At 36.5% G+C, this 18,236-nt stretch overlaps 1 protein-coding gene across 1 annotated transcript; it reads right to left on the reverse strand.

Annotated features, from left to right (window-relative positions):
• Positions 1–1,298: 1,298 nt before the first annotated feature.
• LOC306871492 (E3 ubiquitin-protein ligase RNF128-like) lies at positions 1,299–17,782 on the reverse strand. The gene is made up of 7 exons (XM_079419465.1): positions 17,175–17,782; positions 16,070–16,314; positions 6,873–6,944; positions 6,560–6,642; positions 6,349–6,445; positions 3,590–3,761; positions 1,299–2,046 (listed from the first exon to the last, which is right to left on the reverse strand). The coding sequence occupies exons 1-7, from the start codon at positions 17,596–17,598 to the stop codon at positions 1,955–1,957; spliced, it is 1,185 nt and encodes a 394-aa protein (XP_079275591.1). The 5' UTR covers positions 17,599–17,782; the 3' UTR covers positions 1,299–1,954.
• Between the last annotated feature and the right edge of the window lie 454 nt (positions 17,783–18,236).

An 18,236-nucleotide genomic window follows, 5' to 3' on the forward strand; every position in this document is an offset into this window, starting at 1 on the left:
AAAAAAAAAAAACTAAAAACAAGAAAAACCCCAGAAAACTAGGACTTCTGCCAGAACGAGCAAACAGGACGTGCAACAAGGGACGCAATAGTTAGACACTATTTCTGATTTGGATTTGTTTTGGATTTCAAAAATCAGTGATTGCCATTCTTTGCATTTTTTTGGTTATTCTGTCATCATTGCATGCATCACTAATAAATATTCTAAAAACAAAAATATTTTCGATTGTAATGAATATATATATCAATTAGTGACAGAATAAAATGTATTGTTTTTGGTCAATTTTGACAGCTGTTTTGGGGGATTATTTTATGAGGCCAAACTCTTTCTACTTTGCTGTAGGCCTATACTGAAAGGCTGAATACGTTAAAGCCTACCTAATCACTGTAGCCTGACGGATGAACAAATAAAATTAAAACCTTATGAATAAATAGGATATCTTGTAAAATACTGCATGATCCAAATATAGTATTATTTGATACATTTTTAAAGTTTTCATTACATTTTGGGCATGAAATCGACGCCGAATCCACCCTTCTGATGGGATCAGTTTAATCCAGATTTTTTGGATCAAAGTGATCCAAATCCTACAAAAAAGTTCTGAAAAACCCAAACTAAAGGTTTGATCCGGATCAAAACCAAGATTGGATTACGTGATCTAATCCGATTATGTAATCCGTTTTTTCTTTTGAAAAACCCATTTTCAAGATTTGATCCAATCCGTTATCCAAAATCCTAGTGGATTACTTTTGAAAAACCGGGGCCTGGAGCTCAGAGTTTCTACCATGCTAAAGCCTTCAGATATCCTCAGAAATAGGGATGAGAATCTTAAAAAAAAATTTATAAAAAAAGAGTCCGGTCGTTCTCCATTTTTAAAATGTTAATATTTCTATATTATGTTCTTAATATATATTTTTAAAATTCTAAAGAAACTAAATTTTACATTTTATGAAACGCCATTGATTACAATCCATCTTGTGTATCTTCAACAAACTGCTTCATCAATAGCAAAAATTTCGAAGAACAGTAGATCTTGGTTCATTGTCAAAAGTTATAAATTGCAGTTCAGTGATTCAGATTAAATTAATAGCAGCTCCTATTTATGTAAAGTGTTTTTGATCAATAATAGAGATTTCAAGTAGCAGACTATACTGGGTTGCGTTGTAGATTCATTCGTTTTTGGTTTGTTTGATTTTATCATCTGCAGAATAACACACATATGATAGCTACTAGTTAAGGGAAATTAACTTTATAAAAATAATTTAATAACTGAAGAGTAATCACAACACACGCACACACAGGCTATTTCATAAAATATTTTATTTACAGTATTAATGTCTGTACTATTCGTTTGAAAGTAAAGAAATATTTTGCATCCCTTATTTAAATAATAAAATCAAGAGAACTCATTCCTTTAGAACCTCCCATATTATGTCTAGGCCTATGCAGTGAGTGATATACGTTTGCACACATACATAAGTGTGTGTAAGGCACAGTACTTCTGAAATCTAATTTCCATCAAAACTGGAACAATATAATTTAATAAGCCATAAAACAGGGGAAAGGTATAGTATGCATTAAATCCACTGATTTACAGCAGGTGGAGCACTCTGTCTCTCTCTGTCTCCACAGCTGCTCATCATGATGCTTATGGAAGGCTGGGAGTTTCAAAACCTGAAGACAACCACAGTGGGAATCAAACCCTGAATCAGAAATCATAATACCTTAAATTAACCACAGACAATTAAAACATGACCTCTGATTGACCCAGAAATCATTGTGATCATCCACAGAGACAGACACAGAGAGAGAGAGAGAGAGAATTTATAGGCACTTAGTCAGAAATTGAAAACTAAAATCAGAAAAGGGCTCAGCAGTGCTCTGATACAAGTCCTCAAATCAAAACCCCTCATTCATCGGTGCAGTGCATTTTATCAGCATTTGTCTGTGCTGCTCAGGTCCTGACTTCACTCTTGCCGTGAATGTCACCCTCGAAGGCAAGATTGTCATAGTGAGGCGACACATCCAACTGCTCCTCTTGCACACCTGAAAACCAATCAGACAAAACAAAGACCAAAAATCACTCCATTCAGATCAACAGACTTTGGGTCCAGAAGTATATTTTCACATCAGTACAATCTTCATATTGAAGGTACACTGTGAACAACTTCATCCAACCAAAAATGCCAGGGAAGCATTAAACTAGTATACACGCCGATTAGTGTCTAAATAGTGAATTATACAGCATTAAAACAATATAACGTTCCCTTCCAGGATCCCATGATTTTGGGATCACAGATTTTAATGCAAAACAAAGCCAACTCATTGCATTTTTGTCTCATTTACACACACACAAAAAAACTTCTTCCTGAGAGGGGGAAAAGCAGCATTGCTAATGAAAATTTGAGCCAAAACAAATTAATGTCTTGCCTCTTTATTGTAGTGAATTTCACAGTAAACTGAATTTACAATAAAATGTATTTTAATAAATAATGTGACCCTGGACCACAAAACCAGTCACAAGGGTCCATTTTTCAAAATTGAGATTTATACATAATCTGAATAAATAAGATTTCCATTGATGTATGGTTTGTTAGGATCTGACAATATTTGTCCGAGATACAACTATTTCAATATCTGGAATCTGAGTGTGCAAAAAAAATCTAAATATTGAGAAAATCACCTTTAAAGTTGTTCAAATGAAGCTCTTAATGCATATTACTACACAAAAATTAAGTTTTGATATATTTACAGTAGGAAATTTACTAAATATCTTCATGGAACATGATCTTTACTTAATGTCCTAATGATTTTTGGCATAAAAGAAAAATGTATCATTTTGTCCCATGCAGTGTATTTTTGGCTATTGCTACAAATATACCCCAGCGACTTAAGACTGGTTTTGTGGTCCAGGGTCACATATTATGTATATTTCACCAGTAGATTACATTTAAATAAGTACATTATTTACTGGATATGGACTTTTTAAATTCGAGTGAATGCAATCACTGATTATACTTTTAGAAATACAAAAACAACCTGTAATAACATGAAATAATTTCAATTTAAAATAGACAGCACCACTAAATATGCAACTGTACTGATTCAGTGATAGTGAACAAGCTGTTGTGTTTAACATGCAGTATTTCTGCATTTTCAGCAATGTAGACCTGTATATTTCTATGATGGTGTCACGTTTGCCTTGTGCATGAGGGACCAGGACCACAATTTCAGTAACTTACTTACAGTGTTCCTAACACTAATTACTTGAGTACATCATGATTGGTGGTTATCACTGCAAAACAACACACTAATCTTGCAAATATCACCATTTTTTAAAGAAAGGCTACAGGTACTTAAATTTTGAGCTACAAAAAAAAAAAAAGAATTCCACCAGTGTGTTCTGTTATTCACACTCACAACTAACATGTATATGTAAATGAATGTTTCTATGACTCTGTTAACATTAATGTGTGACATTCAGCACAGATACTCTGCCTTCCTGTAAATTTGGTTAATATAAATCACAGCAAGTTGGGAGTGTTCCTAAATATTGGGAGAAATGTGATTGTGTGCAATTTTTTAATACCATTTTGTGAGGCTTCAGCAGCACCGAGGTGTTCGTTTCCATGCATGGATGCATATCCAGAGGATGCCGTCTCACTGTGCGTGTTTGACACAGTCTCACTCTGCAGGTCCTCAGAGGTAGAAAAAGATCTGAAATCAGTCACTGAAATCTGTGGCTGCTCCTCAACATCCATCTGCAAGAGAGAAATTCAGAAAAGAACATGTCAGCAAACATCGGGCCAAATTTGTGTGCGCACAAATGTTCAAAACTAAAACCTAGACATTTCCTCCAATTACAGACTTGGACTTGAAGGGTGAATGAATAATACACACTGGCAAAGGAGGAAGAGCAAACTGAGCTAATTCTCCTGCTTCCTGTATATGCAGGGCATGGTGACTAAGCAGCAGTCCAGTTTCTGTGAGAGCAATCTTTATACGTGACAGAGGATGCACCTAATCTAATGATAATCTAAATATGTGTTTTATGGTTAACACTAGCTAGTGTGACAACAAGAACACTGCAATACACAACAAAGAAAACATGCATTTAAGAGACAAAACACTGGAATCTTTTTCACATCTCTGCTTGTGGAAGTTAAGGATGGGCCCACAGGTCGAACCCTGTCGAATGCTGCCTGTCAGGCTGAACTTCCGGCTGGAATGGGAGCAGGATCAAAGAGACTTATAAAGGATAGTACAGGCAACAGACTGTAACACCACAGGTGCGCTGCCCAATCTGTCAGATATTTTCACCAAGGTGAGCAGTTAAGTCTCACTGTAGCAGAAAGGCAAACACCATCATAGCCTAGAGACATTAAAAGTAGCAATTTTTCAGTCAATACTATACAATTATATTTAAGGGATACTCCACCCCAAAATGAAAATTGTCATTAATTACTTACTCCCATGTCGTTGTTTGCAGTGCAATTTACTATGCAGTCAATGGGACAGTCACAAGCCTCCCGATTTTCATCCAAAATATCTTAAATTGTGTTCCGAAGACGAACTAAGCTTTTACGGGTTTGGAACTGATATATCTGAATATATCTGATATATCTGAAGTGATTAATGACAAAATTTTCATTTTGGGGTGGAGTATCTCTTTAATTTTTTTTATTTTAAATTTAATTTTAAATCACATATCTGTATATTCAATCACACAGCTGTATAAAATGTGTAAATGTATATTGTTGACAATAATATACATTACTGTTAAAAAGTTTGGGGTCAGGAAGAATTTTTTTCGAAATGCTGCATTAATTTGATCAAAAATACAGTAAAAACTACTACAACTTAAAATAGTTTAAAGATTTCTTCCGCTAGGAAAAAAGCACCTTTCCAACGCTGAGCTAGTGCAAGACAAGCATATGTGATTAAAAAGTATATACAGTACTTTTTTTTTTTTAAATGACCAATTGTTTTGCTAGATAAGACCCTTATTCTTCGAGTGGGATCATGTAGTCCTTTGAAGCTGCACTTTGAACGTTCAACCCGTTGGTCCCTGTTGAAGTCCACTATATGGAGAAAAATCCTGGAATGTTTTCCTTAAAAACTCTAATTTCTTTTCGACTGAAGAATGAAAGACATGAACATCTTGGGTGACGTGGGGGTGAGTAAATTACCAGGAATTTTTTATTCTGGAATGAACTAATTCTATAATGTTGAACTAAAACCGTGGTACTGCCTAAGATTTTGTGGAAAGCGTGATCTTTTTTTTTTTCAGGATTATTTGATGAATAGGAAAGTCAAAAGAACCACATTTATATGAAGTAGAAATCTTGTAAAAAATGTAACATGACAGTGTCTTCACCGTCACTTTTAATCACTTTATTGCATCCTTGCTAAATAAAAGTATTTTAACAAAACAAATAAAAAGGCCAAACAACTGAACAGCAGTGTAAATTCTGTCTTGTCATTTTTTCATAACGCATATGTATTTTCCAGAAAAAGCATTTTATTGCCTCTGCTGAACATGTGACAAACTTTGAGCTGAGGCGTGTCACTGCTCTATCTACCTTCACTCACAGCCACAATAAAAGACTTCATTTATGTAGGTGACCAAAGACCAAAGAACACCATATCTCTTCCAACAGCACCCAACATTAGTCAGCATAAACATTAATGACCTTCTGCTCCCCGTCACACTCCGCATGAGTCAGAACTCAAACGCTCTATACACATGACTTGTCTCACATGGTACCAGGATTTCACCCAAAAAGCTTATGAACATCTGCTCCTCTTTGCCTACCACATGACGAACAGAGATAATTTGACTGTCTCCTTATCCTTTTTAATAAATAATGCACAATGCTTAGTAACATTATGTTCTTCATTTTGCAGTTTCTCCAGAATTTGTATTGCCATGCTAACACTTTAAACTGAAACAGAGGGAAGAGGAAGTAGTAACTGTTTGTTTGCATTTCAACTGTTCAGCTTTTATCTTCTTATTGTTTTACTGCATTAAGACTGTGTCCAAAACCTGAAAATTGACATCTTATCAGGCAGTATCCATTAAGACAGTTTTTTTACACATAACATCCTGCCTCCATCTGGTCCCTCTTTCAAGGCAGCATTTTTCCTTTGCTACCTGCTTCCTTGGATAATGATAAGAATGGCTGAAATAAGTAAATGAATTCATAAATGTCTTTTTTTTTCTTTTACTTTATTTTAACTTGATTCTGTGTCTCAGATAAACTTGTAGGGATGTGAAAAAGATTACAGATTAATTTGCTAGATTTATGAAGTGCAACGCTGGACTTCATTCTTCGTGTGAAAACTCACCTCAACTCCAAGGGCTTTAAGAATGTCACACTTGCACATTGGGCAGGTTCTGTGCTCCAGTAGCCATGGCTCTATGCAAGATTTATGGAAGAAATGACTGCAAACAAACACACCGTACAGCAACATTAAGACCAGAAAGACTGGAAAAATTCCGATTTATAGTGAAAACAGTGACTGAGAGAGAACAGAATGGAACGAAAGACAGACATACTTGCATGTGAGAACTGATAATACATCTCCTGGTTTATACAACTCAATACACACTGCACAGGCATCAGCATCAGGGCCAGTCTCCTTTAAAACACACACACACACACACATGCACAAATCATCAAAACATTGCTCAAACTGACGGTTCAAGTTATTTGTATATTCAAATCCACAAATAAAAATATAAACATAACGTATAAAATATATAAAACCTAAAAATAAAATAAAAACACAAATAAAACAAAAAAAACAAATCTAAATAGAAGCTCACTTGTCTGCATTTACATGTGCATACACAAAATGTTGTGATGTACCTGATCCCCTTGTCTCAGTGTGCGGACCTGCAGCCGGCCAATCGCCTTCTTTGCTTCAGATTTCAGCTTTTTCTAAAAAAAAAAAAAAAAAAAAAAAAAAAAAAAAAAAAAAAAAGAGAACAGACAAACAGAGCTCAGGATGTGTGCTCGTCTTGGTGTTTTTGGTCTGGTCTAACTGGTTTTTCAAGAAGTGTATGAATATTGTAGAACTGTAACATGAGTATCAACAGAAAGTATATTCAGATGTGTTTACTCTGCTGTACAAACACCTAAAACAAAAGAACATTTAAGATCAGGATTATTAAGTAAATATAAAGGGACATCTACATTTATCTTTTACAAAAAAAACTTATCCCACAGTCACAGAACTATTGCTGACTTGTTCACTCAGTTGATTCACACATACAGTGGCCGCAACAAGAATGCAGACACTAGAGACACACTTAAAAATGTATGAATGTCAATACATTAGTTAACCCCCCCCCCACTTTATGAATGCTTATGAAACTGGGGTGAGACTTTCCTCTTACGCAAGAAGAAAAAAAAAAAAAAACACTCTTCTCTTCTTTAAGAAGTCAAAAATATTTCATCCAAAAATAGTCCATCTCTATTTTCTGACATTCCAAAAAAGGATTGTGTATATTAACATAGGGCAGCAGATACAGAGTTTAAATAGACATTGTTGTATTTGACCTCACAAAACATCCCTGCCGGGCTCGAGTAACACACACACACACACACACCACTAAGAGTTTAATGTGAGTGATCTCTGGGGTGAGTGTGTGTGTGTATCCACCAGTATGTGTTCATGGACTAAACAGCAGGCCTTCTCAACCTTGTGTGTGTTTTTCACAGGCAGACAGTAAAGTGTGTACTGGCACAAAGCAATATGTATCCTCTATCAGACTGAAACCAAATCCAAAATGTATTACATGTTAAACTTCCTCGACCCACTGCTCAAAAGGGGTGAGAAATGAAAACCAATCAGAGCACAGTGGGAAGTAATGTGTCTCGTCCACCAGTCACTGTGGTGACTGACATCACATTTGATAAAAGTTGTAGCTTAAGATACAAGTGAAGAAACACATTTGAAAGGATCCAAATTAACAAATTAATATGGAATAAATAAAAATTAACATTCACCTTGTAGTAAAAATTTCAAAGCATCTGGATTTTCAATTATTTTTAAAAATCCCTTCATAAAACAATTTCAAAATTTAAATCTGAAGGAGTTAATAATCAAAGCTGGTATGCTGAAAAGCAAAGTCTGCTCAGGTGCTGCTTTAGGGGCCAGTTACACAGAATGCATTTTTCCATTCCACTGTGCTACTTTTCTATGTAAACACATGCTAAAGGTTCATCTTTGGTCATTGTGGTTGCATCTTGCGTTTTATGCATCTCGCACGACATGGTGTTCCAAGCACTCCAGTTAAAAGAAGCTAAACTAAAAAAAGAAAAAAAAGGGTTTCAAGACCTTATTTGTCCTTCATTCCCCTGTCTGCGTTTTTTAAAGCAAAAACATTCTGAGTAAATGGCTCCAAAGATTATTTTAGTACAACTGATTTTTTTACAATATTTGAAATTAATATATATAATTTATATAATAGAACAATAACGCACATACACATATACATATATATATATATATATATATATATATATATATATATACACACACATATATACACATATGGAAGAAAACGATGCTGTGAGATACATTTACAGTCTTCATAAAGGTCATAGATCAGGTAATTTTCACAACACTGAACCTTCATAAATGTTTTATGAATGAGTTTTCAGAAAGATATTTCCTCAGCTGAACAAGTGGTATGTTGACCAACAATCTTCTGAACAGACTGTACTTCTATCCCTCACAACCTTGTTTTCACTCTTTACTAAAAAAAGAAAAAAAAGAAAACTGGCGCTATTTTGACTAAGGTCGACTGATACCAAACAGTATTCATGCATTCACGCAAGACCACATGAAGGTCTTAGTGAGGAAATAAAAATCATAATAATGCCCATCAGATGAGACACAATAACAAACTCACTCTAATAAACTGTCTCAAGCTATTTGTTTGGTCTGCCAACATGTTGAATAGATTGACATCTGACTGTTCGCCTGCAGCAAAAAGTAAATCTAAAAATCGTGACAGTCCACCTTCTTTGCACACCTTACAGGCCTTTAAAACTGTATTTCTTGGAGCTCTTTCAGATTTTTCCATTCAACCAGTGTTATCTGAAAACATACAGTATGAGTCACACAGTGAATATGAAATTCCATGAATATAAATCACAACATTCTTTTGTGACAGTCAATTCTAAGCAAGTTTAAACATAGGCAGAGCGTGTGTAAGACCATAGCCATGGGAACTTGGGGCAAAAATGCCCCTGCACAAACAAACTAAATCTATTGTGTCTGTTGCTAACAAAGTGAAAATGAATAGTGTCAATTGTGTCATTAAATTAAGATCTGCTCATGTTGCACCATATTTCATTTTAGGCGTTTTTACAGTGTTGCTCATTTTAACCAATCACACAATTCTGTTGAGCTTAGGAATGCAATGGCCAATGAGAGGTGTTCAGATGAGTAATCACTGAAACTTATCAGTTTTGTTGAGTGCGCGTGCGTTCTCTGACTGAATTCCAGACTCCTTCAAATTTTCTCATCATAAAGCGCAGATTTACGTACAATGCAAGTAAGAGATTCATTTCAGAGTGTATACAGCTTCAGTGATTATAACGACAGTTTTTTTGAGAGTGCTTAAACTCGCCATAGATCAAAGTTAATGATAATGTCACTTTCTATAATTTATTCGCTGTTGAATAACCGTGGAAAGGAAATGTTATATAATTATCAATTTCTAATGTTTTTATTAAATTGTAATTACGTTAAATACAAATTCAGTCCCATTAAACATATTGTATTAGCCTACATGACACCCATGTATGGTTCTTGCCTAAAAAGATGGGTTTATGATGTTTAACACATTTGGCTGCTTTTAGCCTTACCCTGGAGTTAGTTCACCCTCTGTCTAGGAGAAGGTAGTCATTTTTATTCCTCACACAAACCTCTAACTAAAGAATTAGATTTTTAATAAATACTTTTATACATGCAACTATATACATCTACAACTCATGTTCACTTACATAAATCTATTATTTAGCAGATGTAGACAAGCAACACTGTAAGCAACTTATATCAATATTTGAAGTTTAAAGTATACAATGGTTAGTACACAAGCTAAAGCAGAATTATAATGCAGAAAAGAAAAACAATATGATTTCACTTTCTGATTTATATTACGAGTTACAGGAATTACCTTCACAGCTGTAAATTAGTTAGGCATTCGCAGAAGAGGCGTGTCTTCAGCTGTTTCTTAAAAGTTGTAAAAGCCTCAGCAGATCAGGGAGGAGGTAGGCAGCTCGGATAGGAAAATAGAGGGTGAAGGTTCTAGAAAATGACTTTGTACCTCATTGTGAAGGAAGCACAACGGTCACATTTGCTAGCTGTAAATGCTGGGAGGGAGCAAAGACTTCTAGTGTTCACTTCCAATGGCAGTACTGATGGCCAACATCAAAGCCTTAATTTCTGCAGGTGGCTACAGGTAGCCACAAAGAGGAATGTGACATGGACCCTCTGTGGTTGACCGTTTTGTTATGGGTCACCTGCAGAGGTCTGTGCTGCCCGCATTCTGTACAATTTTAGCAGCTCTGCGACAGCTAGTGATTACAGACAAAAATCAATTAAAAAACAACACCACCATGTTTGAATGTATCAATGATCAAAGATCTTTTATGTTGGCACTGACACCCTCATGGGCAGTGTGCTGACATAGTGACGATGCACTTTGGGACGTGCCGAGTATGAGTGCCAGCTCTCAGACCTTTCCTGATCCCATCCCACTGTCTCCCCCCCTTCGCTTCCCTACTCACTGTCCTATCATAATAAAGGCAAAAAAAAAAAGAAATTAAAAAAAGATGTGTTCTTAGAGAAGCGTTGATGCATCACTGATGCCCAAGAGATATTTAGCAATTTCTAATTAAAATTTCTAGATCAGTCAGCAATCCAAGTTCTGTAGTGAGAAATGCGTTTTGACTGGAAATGACATTGGTGAACTTTGAAATGCGTGTGTATAGGCGACATTTGTTGTGTTAGATGGAGGTCCGGCCAATAGTGTGTTACAGCAGTATTGCAATGACAAGAGCTCAGATGAGAAGCTGAGCAACATATTCAGAAACAAAGGTCTGATTTTCCGAATGATTGAGCACAATAATGTCTTTTGGCTTTCGTATAATTAAATATTCCATGGTACTTTCCTTTGAGAAACGAGATTTTCAGAAACATTCCCAGTATAATTTCATCTGTTGCCACTTAAAAAAAATCCAGTCTTTCTCCATGTGTGCATAATCTCTGACAATGGAAAGAGAAACAGATTGCGATTTTAGTTAAACTTTATCCAAAATCAAACATTTCCTTGATACTAAACTCGGACCTAATACCACTTTAGAACCAAACTCATACAAATACAGTGATGGGGCTACAAAAAAGAATGACCTCAGAACCCAGTAATGTGAAACCAGATCAACTAATCAGCCGAAAAGAACGCACGTCACGCCTCTGTTCATCAATTTGCACTGGCTACCAATAGCTGCTCGCATTAAATTCAAGGCATTAATGTTTGCCTACAGAACCACCACTGGCTCTGCACCCCTTTAACCAAATTCTTTACTTCAGACTTATGTGCCCTCTAGAAGCTTGCGTTCTTCAAGTGAACAACGAATTATTGTACCATCCCAAAGACACAGAAAAACACTTAAGGACTTTTTCATTAACTGTTCCCATCTGCTGAAATGACCTGCCCAACTCGATCCGAGCAGCCGAATCCTTACCCATCTTCAAGAAACGGCTAAAAACTCATCTGTTCCATCTTTACTTGACCCTCTAACTCTAGCACTATCTATTCTAATTGTATTTTATCTATGTCTTTTTATTAAAAAATAACAATAATAATAATAATTATCTGTACTGCGTTAGGCTAACCAAGACTTGTAATAGCACTTGCACGTTGTTGCTCTTTTGTTGGTTTTGATTGCTTCTTATGTCCTCATTTGTAAGTCGCTTTGGATAAAAGCGTCTGCTAAATGACTAAATAAATAAAATAAATAAACTAGTTATACCGGAATAATGAACAAGCAAGCATGGAGTGTGAAACTATGCTTTTGTGGTAAACAAGGTCTTGTAAAATCACCACTTGTTCACACAGTCAGTATTTGGGTTTTGAAATTCATATTTAGTAACTCTCCTGTTTATACAATCGCTTGCAAAGCAGATCAACTACCGTCTGCCTAAATGAGTAACCAAAGTCAATGGCCTTTCTATTCTTGTTACAGCTACGAATGACACCTGTAATAATAATGACACTGACTATAAATATCAAAGACGGCAACTTTGATAAATGGTAAAGTCTGATCACAACTGTCACAACAATGTTATTTAAAGGAACGCTCCAATTTTTTTGAAAATAGGCTCATTTTCCAACTCCCCAAGAGTTAAACAGAAGAGTTTTACCATTTTCGAATCCATTCAGCCGATCTCCGGGACTGGCGGAAGCACTTTTAGCGCAGCTTAGCATAGATCATGGAATCTGATTAGATTAGGGCTGCAACTAACGATTATTTTAATAATCGATTAATCTGTCGATTATATTTTCGATTAATCGATGAATCGGATAAAAAACCCAAAAACAAGGCATTCATTTCCAACCCTTTATTCAAAAACAGAACTAAAATATTTAGAAAGTGCACAAACACATTGCTCCTTGAACATCCCAGAGCTGTTATAATAATAATAAAATAAAATAAAAATAAAATGGACTAACACAAAAAACATACACATGTATGCTTTATATCTGCCAAATATATAGACTTTTTTTTTTTTTAATAAAGTGCCACCTGAGCTGCCAGAACAACAGGGTGCGTGTCTAGAGCATTTTAAATGGGGGGGCCAGTCTGGGGCACTGCCTCAAAAGAGGGTGGCCGGGGGGAGGGGTTGGATACATGATTGTTAATAGGCCTATATTATATAGGCTATTAATTGCACAGTGTGAGATTCATTGGTCCTCACAGAACTTTGTGAGATCGCGATGAACAAAGAGTGACAGCTTTATTGGTTATGAGCGCTCTTTGCAAGCTTTCTAGGCAATCCATTTAAAATGTAGAACTTTGTTTTTTGCCCACACACACACGTGTTACAAAGTTTTCGGAATGACATCTGCATATTTATGCAGGATTCGCTCTTGAAGTATCAGCATATTGATAGCAATAGAAGGGACAAAATATGTGAAAATGTGCATTAAGAGAGCACCCCCACTTATTTCAGAAGCAGCCTTAGTGATTATTTCTGGAACCTGGTTGATATGCTTCTATAACTATATACAAAAACAACAAAATACAAATGCACTACATAAAATAATTTTATAAATGCATATTTACAATTTAAGCACTTAACTAAAATAAGTATTAATAAAATTAATAACTAGAGAAGTGAGAAAAGCCTACTCTTCACTTGAATTAGAAAAAAAAAGCTTTTCTGGTCTTCAGTGATGCGAGGATAACGTTTGAGCATACACACAATATCTGAGTGAGACCCGAGCCAATTCATAAAAGAACAATGTAGATTTAAAAGCACACGTCCAGTTTTGTGCGAGTGAAGGAAATCCGCTTGCGAGTGGATAGATGCGTGCTCGCGCATTACATGATCGCGTAACATTATGCGCTCTCGACATTTGTCATTTAGATCACCCTAAAATGCCTAAAATTAATAAAGAAGAGAAGTAAGCGGCCCTAGGTAGCTGACTACACATGCCAAGATACGCCAGATGCAGTTAGAAATTTACTAAAAACAAGCCTATCGCAAGACATCTGGTAGGGGGGGGGCACCTAACGACGTAGACACGCACCTGCAGAACAATAAATAATTTATAAAAAATAAAGAACAATACAAATCAGAAAATTTAACAGGATTTGTTTGAATGTCAGAACTTGTTCTCTACACTACACTGCAGGCGCACACACTCGCAGATGCACACACACACACACACACACACACTTACTTTGTTCAGACACTTTGCATTGCAGTTAACACACTTTTTATGTTTATTTAGTGTGAAATGCTTCCACACCTTGGATGACTTGGGTCGCACGGATTTCTCTGCCTCCCATGTATCTTTCCTCTACCTCCGCTCGTTTTTTATTTTAGCTCCGCCCTGTCTATGAGGCGCCGAACTCTGCTAGCACCCGTGCGCGAGAGAGACCGAGTGTGTTCGCTCCGCGCTCAACTAAAGTTTTTTTTTTTTAATAATCAAACGTCTCCGCGTCGCGCGACACAACGAATCGATTATGAAATTCGTTGCCAACTCTTTTAGTAATCGATTTTTATCGATTTAATCGATTCGTTGTTGCAGCCCTAGATTAGATAAGCTAAAAGTGCTACCGCCAGACCCGGAGATTGGCTGAATGGATTCGAAAATGGTAAAACTCTTCTGTTTAACTCTTGGGGAGTTGGAAAATGAGCCTATTTTCAAAAAAAGTGGAGTGTTCCTAATAAACATGTCCAGCTGAGGTGCAAGTACATCATTCAAATCTTAATTAACCTTAGACCACAAAATTGTAAGAAGCAAATCTCATGGAAAGACTGGCTTTAAATGCTTCGGCTTATAAACAACATATAGCAATGTCTCTATGAGTTACAACCCCACATTCTATAGACCTTCCAGAGTTTTCTCATCAGCCATGCCAATTGTGAGACCATTTCACATCCTCCTATGCTGTAAATACACTAAAACTGTTGAAGCTATGTTTCCTTCATATTGTATTTGAAGTGGTTGTCACTCTTTGGTTACCACACTTTCAACTCCAAAACCTTATATACTACAATAAAACCAGTAAACTACTGTTTGTTTGGGTTTTTTAAATGTTTTAAAATAAGTCTCTTATGTTTACCAAGGCTATATTTATTTGATAAAAAAATACAATATAAAAACAGTAATTCTGTAAGATATTACTACAATTTGTAATAACTGCTTTCCATTTGAATATATTTTAAAATGTAATTTATTCCTGTGATGGCAAAGCTGATTTTTCAGCATCATTCCCCTAGGCTTCAGATGATCCTTAAGAAATCATTGTAATATGCTGATTTGGTGCTCAAAAATAATTCTTAGTATTGTAAATGTTGAAGAGAGTGTTGCTGCTTAAGATTTTTGTGGAAACCGTGACACTTTTTTTTTTTTTGTTGAGATTCTTAATGAATAGAAAGTTCAAAAGAACAGTGAAATAAAAATATTTGTAACATTACAATGCTGTGCTGTAATTTTGATAAAATGAATGCATCTTTGCTTAAAAAGTGTATTAAAGGCATAGTTCACCCAAAAATGAAAATTCTGTCATTAATTGCTCACCCTCATGTCATTCCAAACCCATAAGACCTTTATTCGTCTTCAGAACACAAATTAAGATATTTTTGATTAAATCCGAGAGCTCCCTGACCCTCCTTAGACAGCAAGGTTCCTACCATGTTCAAGGTCCAGAAAGGTACCAAAAATACCACGTGACATCAATGGTTCAACTGTAATATTATGAAGCTACAAGAATACTTTGTGTGTGCAAAAAAAGCTAAAATAACTTTATTAAACGATTCTTCTCCTGTGGTAGGACCCTTGCTGTCTAATGAGAGTCAGAGAGCTCTCGGATTTCATCAAAAATATTTTAATATCGAAATGTCTTACGGGTTTGGAATTACACAAGGGTGAGTAATTAATTACAGAATTTTCATTTTGGGGTGAACTATCCCTTTAAATTATTTTAAAAAGTCTTGCTGATCACAAACCTTTGAATGGCAGTGTAAGTCTGAGGACCTACAATAATTTACAAAGGTAACCATAGTTTATGCAAAAGTTGTTACTTCAATTAACACTTGTAATGTAAAACAATAAAATCTCCTTGTTTTGCTAGTCATTCTTATTGACTCACTAGTTTTATTATTTCTGTCTATAAGGATGTAGTCTACTGTCTAATGAAGTTATAGAGTTGTATTGCATCGTAATTACCGCCATAACATGATTTTACTTGAATCTGTGGATACCACAGTACATTAACAGGACTGTTGTAATCAGCTGCTAAATCGTGTGCTGTACCTGTTTGCGGTTCTGCTGTCTGAGGCCGGTCAGTCTCCGCGCGGAGTAAACGATGAAGTATCCAACAGTCGCAGCAGTAACGACGAAGAAGGCGACAGAGACGAAAAACACCGAATAGTGACTCATCCAGGGACCGTGCTGCTTCCCAAGCTCTATTGCTATGGAAACGGGCACGCCCTTCTCTAGCAGCTGGACCAGCTCCATCCCACGGAAGTTTCCAATCATGATTGCAACGATGCTCGTGCCTAGAAACACACAGAGATGAGAGAATACTGAAAACACGAGCAGCGCGCCTGCGCAAAGCAAAACGCACCGTAGCGCTTGGCAACCTGCTGGTTGAGAAGGAAAGACAGGATCATCAAACGTGTTTACTAACACGTACCTAAAAAAAAAACGTTTTAAATTAAGTGAGGGGAAATTAAGAAAACCTGTGTCGTGCACGAGACACAGTGAGTTTGCTTAACGAGACGTGAGCTCTGAATTCTTACTTTTTAAAGTCCAAATGATAGGAAAATAACTTATTTGGATGAGCATGACGAATAATATCGCAGTCTACCATCTAAATGATTAAAACAATAAAAACACATTTCGTTACTTTACATAAACTGAAATAGCTAGCTGACAAGGCAACAGTTCTCTCGTCATTTAGTTTAAATGTATGTACTAAAATGACAAAATAATTAAAAATATTATATTTTTATAAGCTTATATACTAAAACATCACCACACATCAGTCTACATATACACACACCCTTTAGTTTTATGACATGACGTGATAAAACACGTTTATTACAGATCATCAGAGACGTCTTCAGGAAATTGAGTCAGCGAATTTCTCCTTCTAAGGCTCAGTAAGTGGGTTTTTGCGTTAAAAATCAGCTCTAAAATGCGATTCTAGTCCAGTTCTTATTAAATCCTGGACAGTGAGCAGTTTGCGCTCCTCCGCGTAGAAGAGGTCCTATCAGCCGTCAAGTTTACACAACTTACATAACACACAACGCCCGGGTTAGAGTACAACTGACAACTAATTGAGTCCAGAACTGATCAGAATAATGAGATACAGCCATATACACGCATACATATACAAGCCCGTTGGGTCACTTACCTCGGTGGGACATCTGAATGACCCGATTTTCTGCTCCATTGTCGTTGAAAATAATAGCAGCTGCAGCTCCGTTCATGGCCGCGACATTAATTTTATCGGTGAAAGTGCATCCGTTGCCGCGCTCGATTAAGGCGATCCAGCCCCTGGAGTCGTTCGGTCGCCGGTAAAAGGTGTCGTCTTCACAGCCATAGATCGGATCGGCTAAATACACGTTCCCCACTACAGAAGTTTTGGGTGAGTCTTGCCCATACAGCCCCATCTCCTCTCGAAACCAAGTGGTTTGGTTTGTTTCAGGGATTGTGTAGGAAATGTTCAGGTATGCAGTGCACAGGTAACTGGCCTGCGCCAAACGCACACTCGACACCTGGAAAACAGAGGCCACCAGCAGCCACGAAAACACATCCCGACTCGCAAGAAGCCCCATGTTCGGTACACCAGCCCTACCGCTGCTCTCCTCAGTTCAGTTCAAACTTCAAATAAATGTGGTTATTAAATTGACCCAAAAGTGGTTCCGCAAACTCACGTAATCGATTGCTCCCCACTGAGCGCCTACAGGTGTTTTAGTAACGCAACTGAACAGAAACTCTACCTCGCTGAGTGAGGTCACTGCGCCCGAAGCCACGCCCACCCCTCTCTTAAAGCAACACACGCTGTTTTTCTCGCTTCACCCGTGCTCTTGCCAAGTGACTGAATTATATGGTTTATTACATTTTTTTTCATCTGCCTACACACAAAATCTTTACTTGTCACACAATTTCTGAAACCTGACACTCGAGAACTACACACCAAATCTGCAAAACCATACACTAATTTTAGGCCTTTGACTCTTATAGGTACAATACGGTTCATTAGTTAACATGAACTAAGAATGAACAACACTTCTACAGCATTTATTAATCTTAGCTAATGTTAATTTCAGTACTTATTAATGCATTATTAAAATCACAAGTTGTGCTTGTTAACATTATAGTTAATGCACTGTGAACTAACACGAATAAGCAACGAACAACTGTATTTTCATTAAATAACATCATAATAAATGCATTGTTCATTGTTTGTTCA

This window comes from Barbus barbus (genome assembly GCF_936440315.1).
Source record: "Barbus barbus genome assembly, chromosome: 6".
Classification (NCBI taxonomy): Eukaryota; Metazoa; Chordata; class Actinopteri; order Cypriniformes; family Cyprinidae; genus Barbus; species Barbus barbus.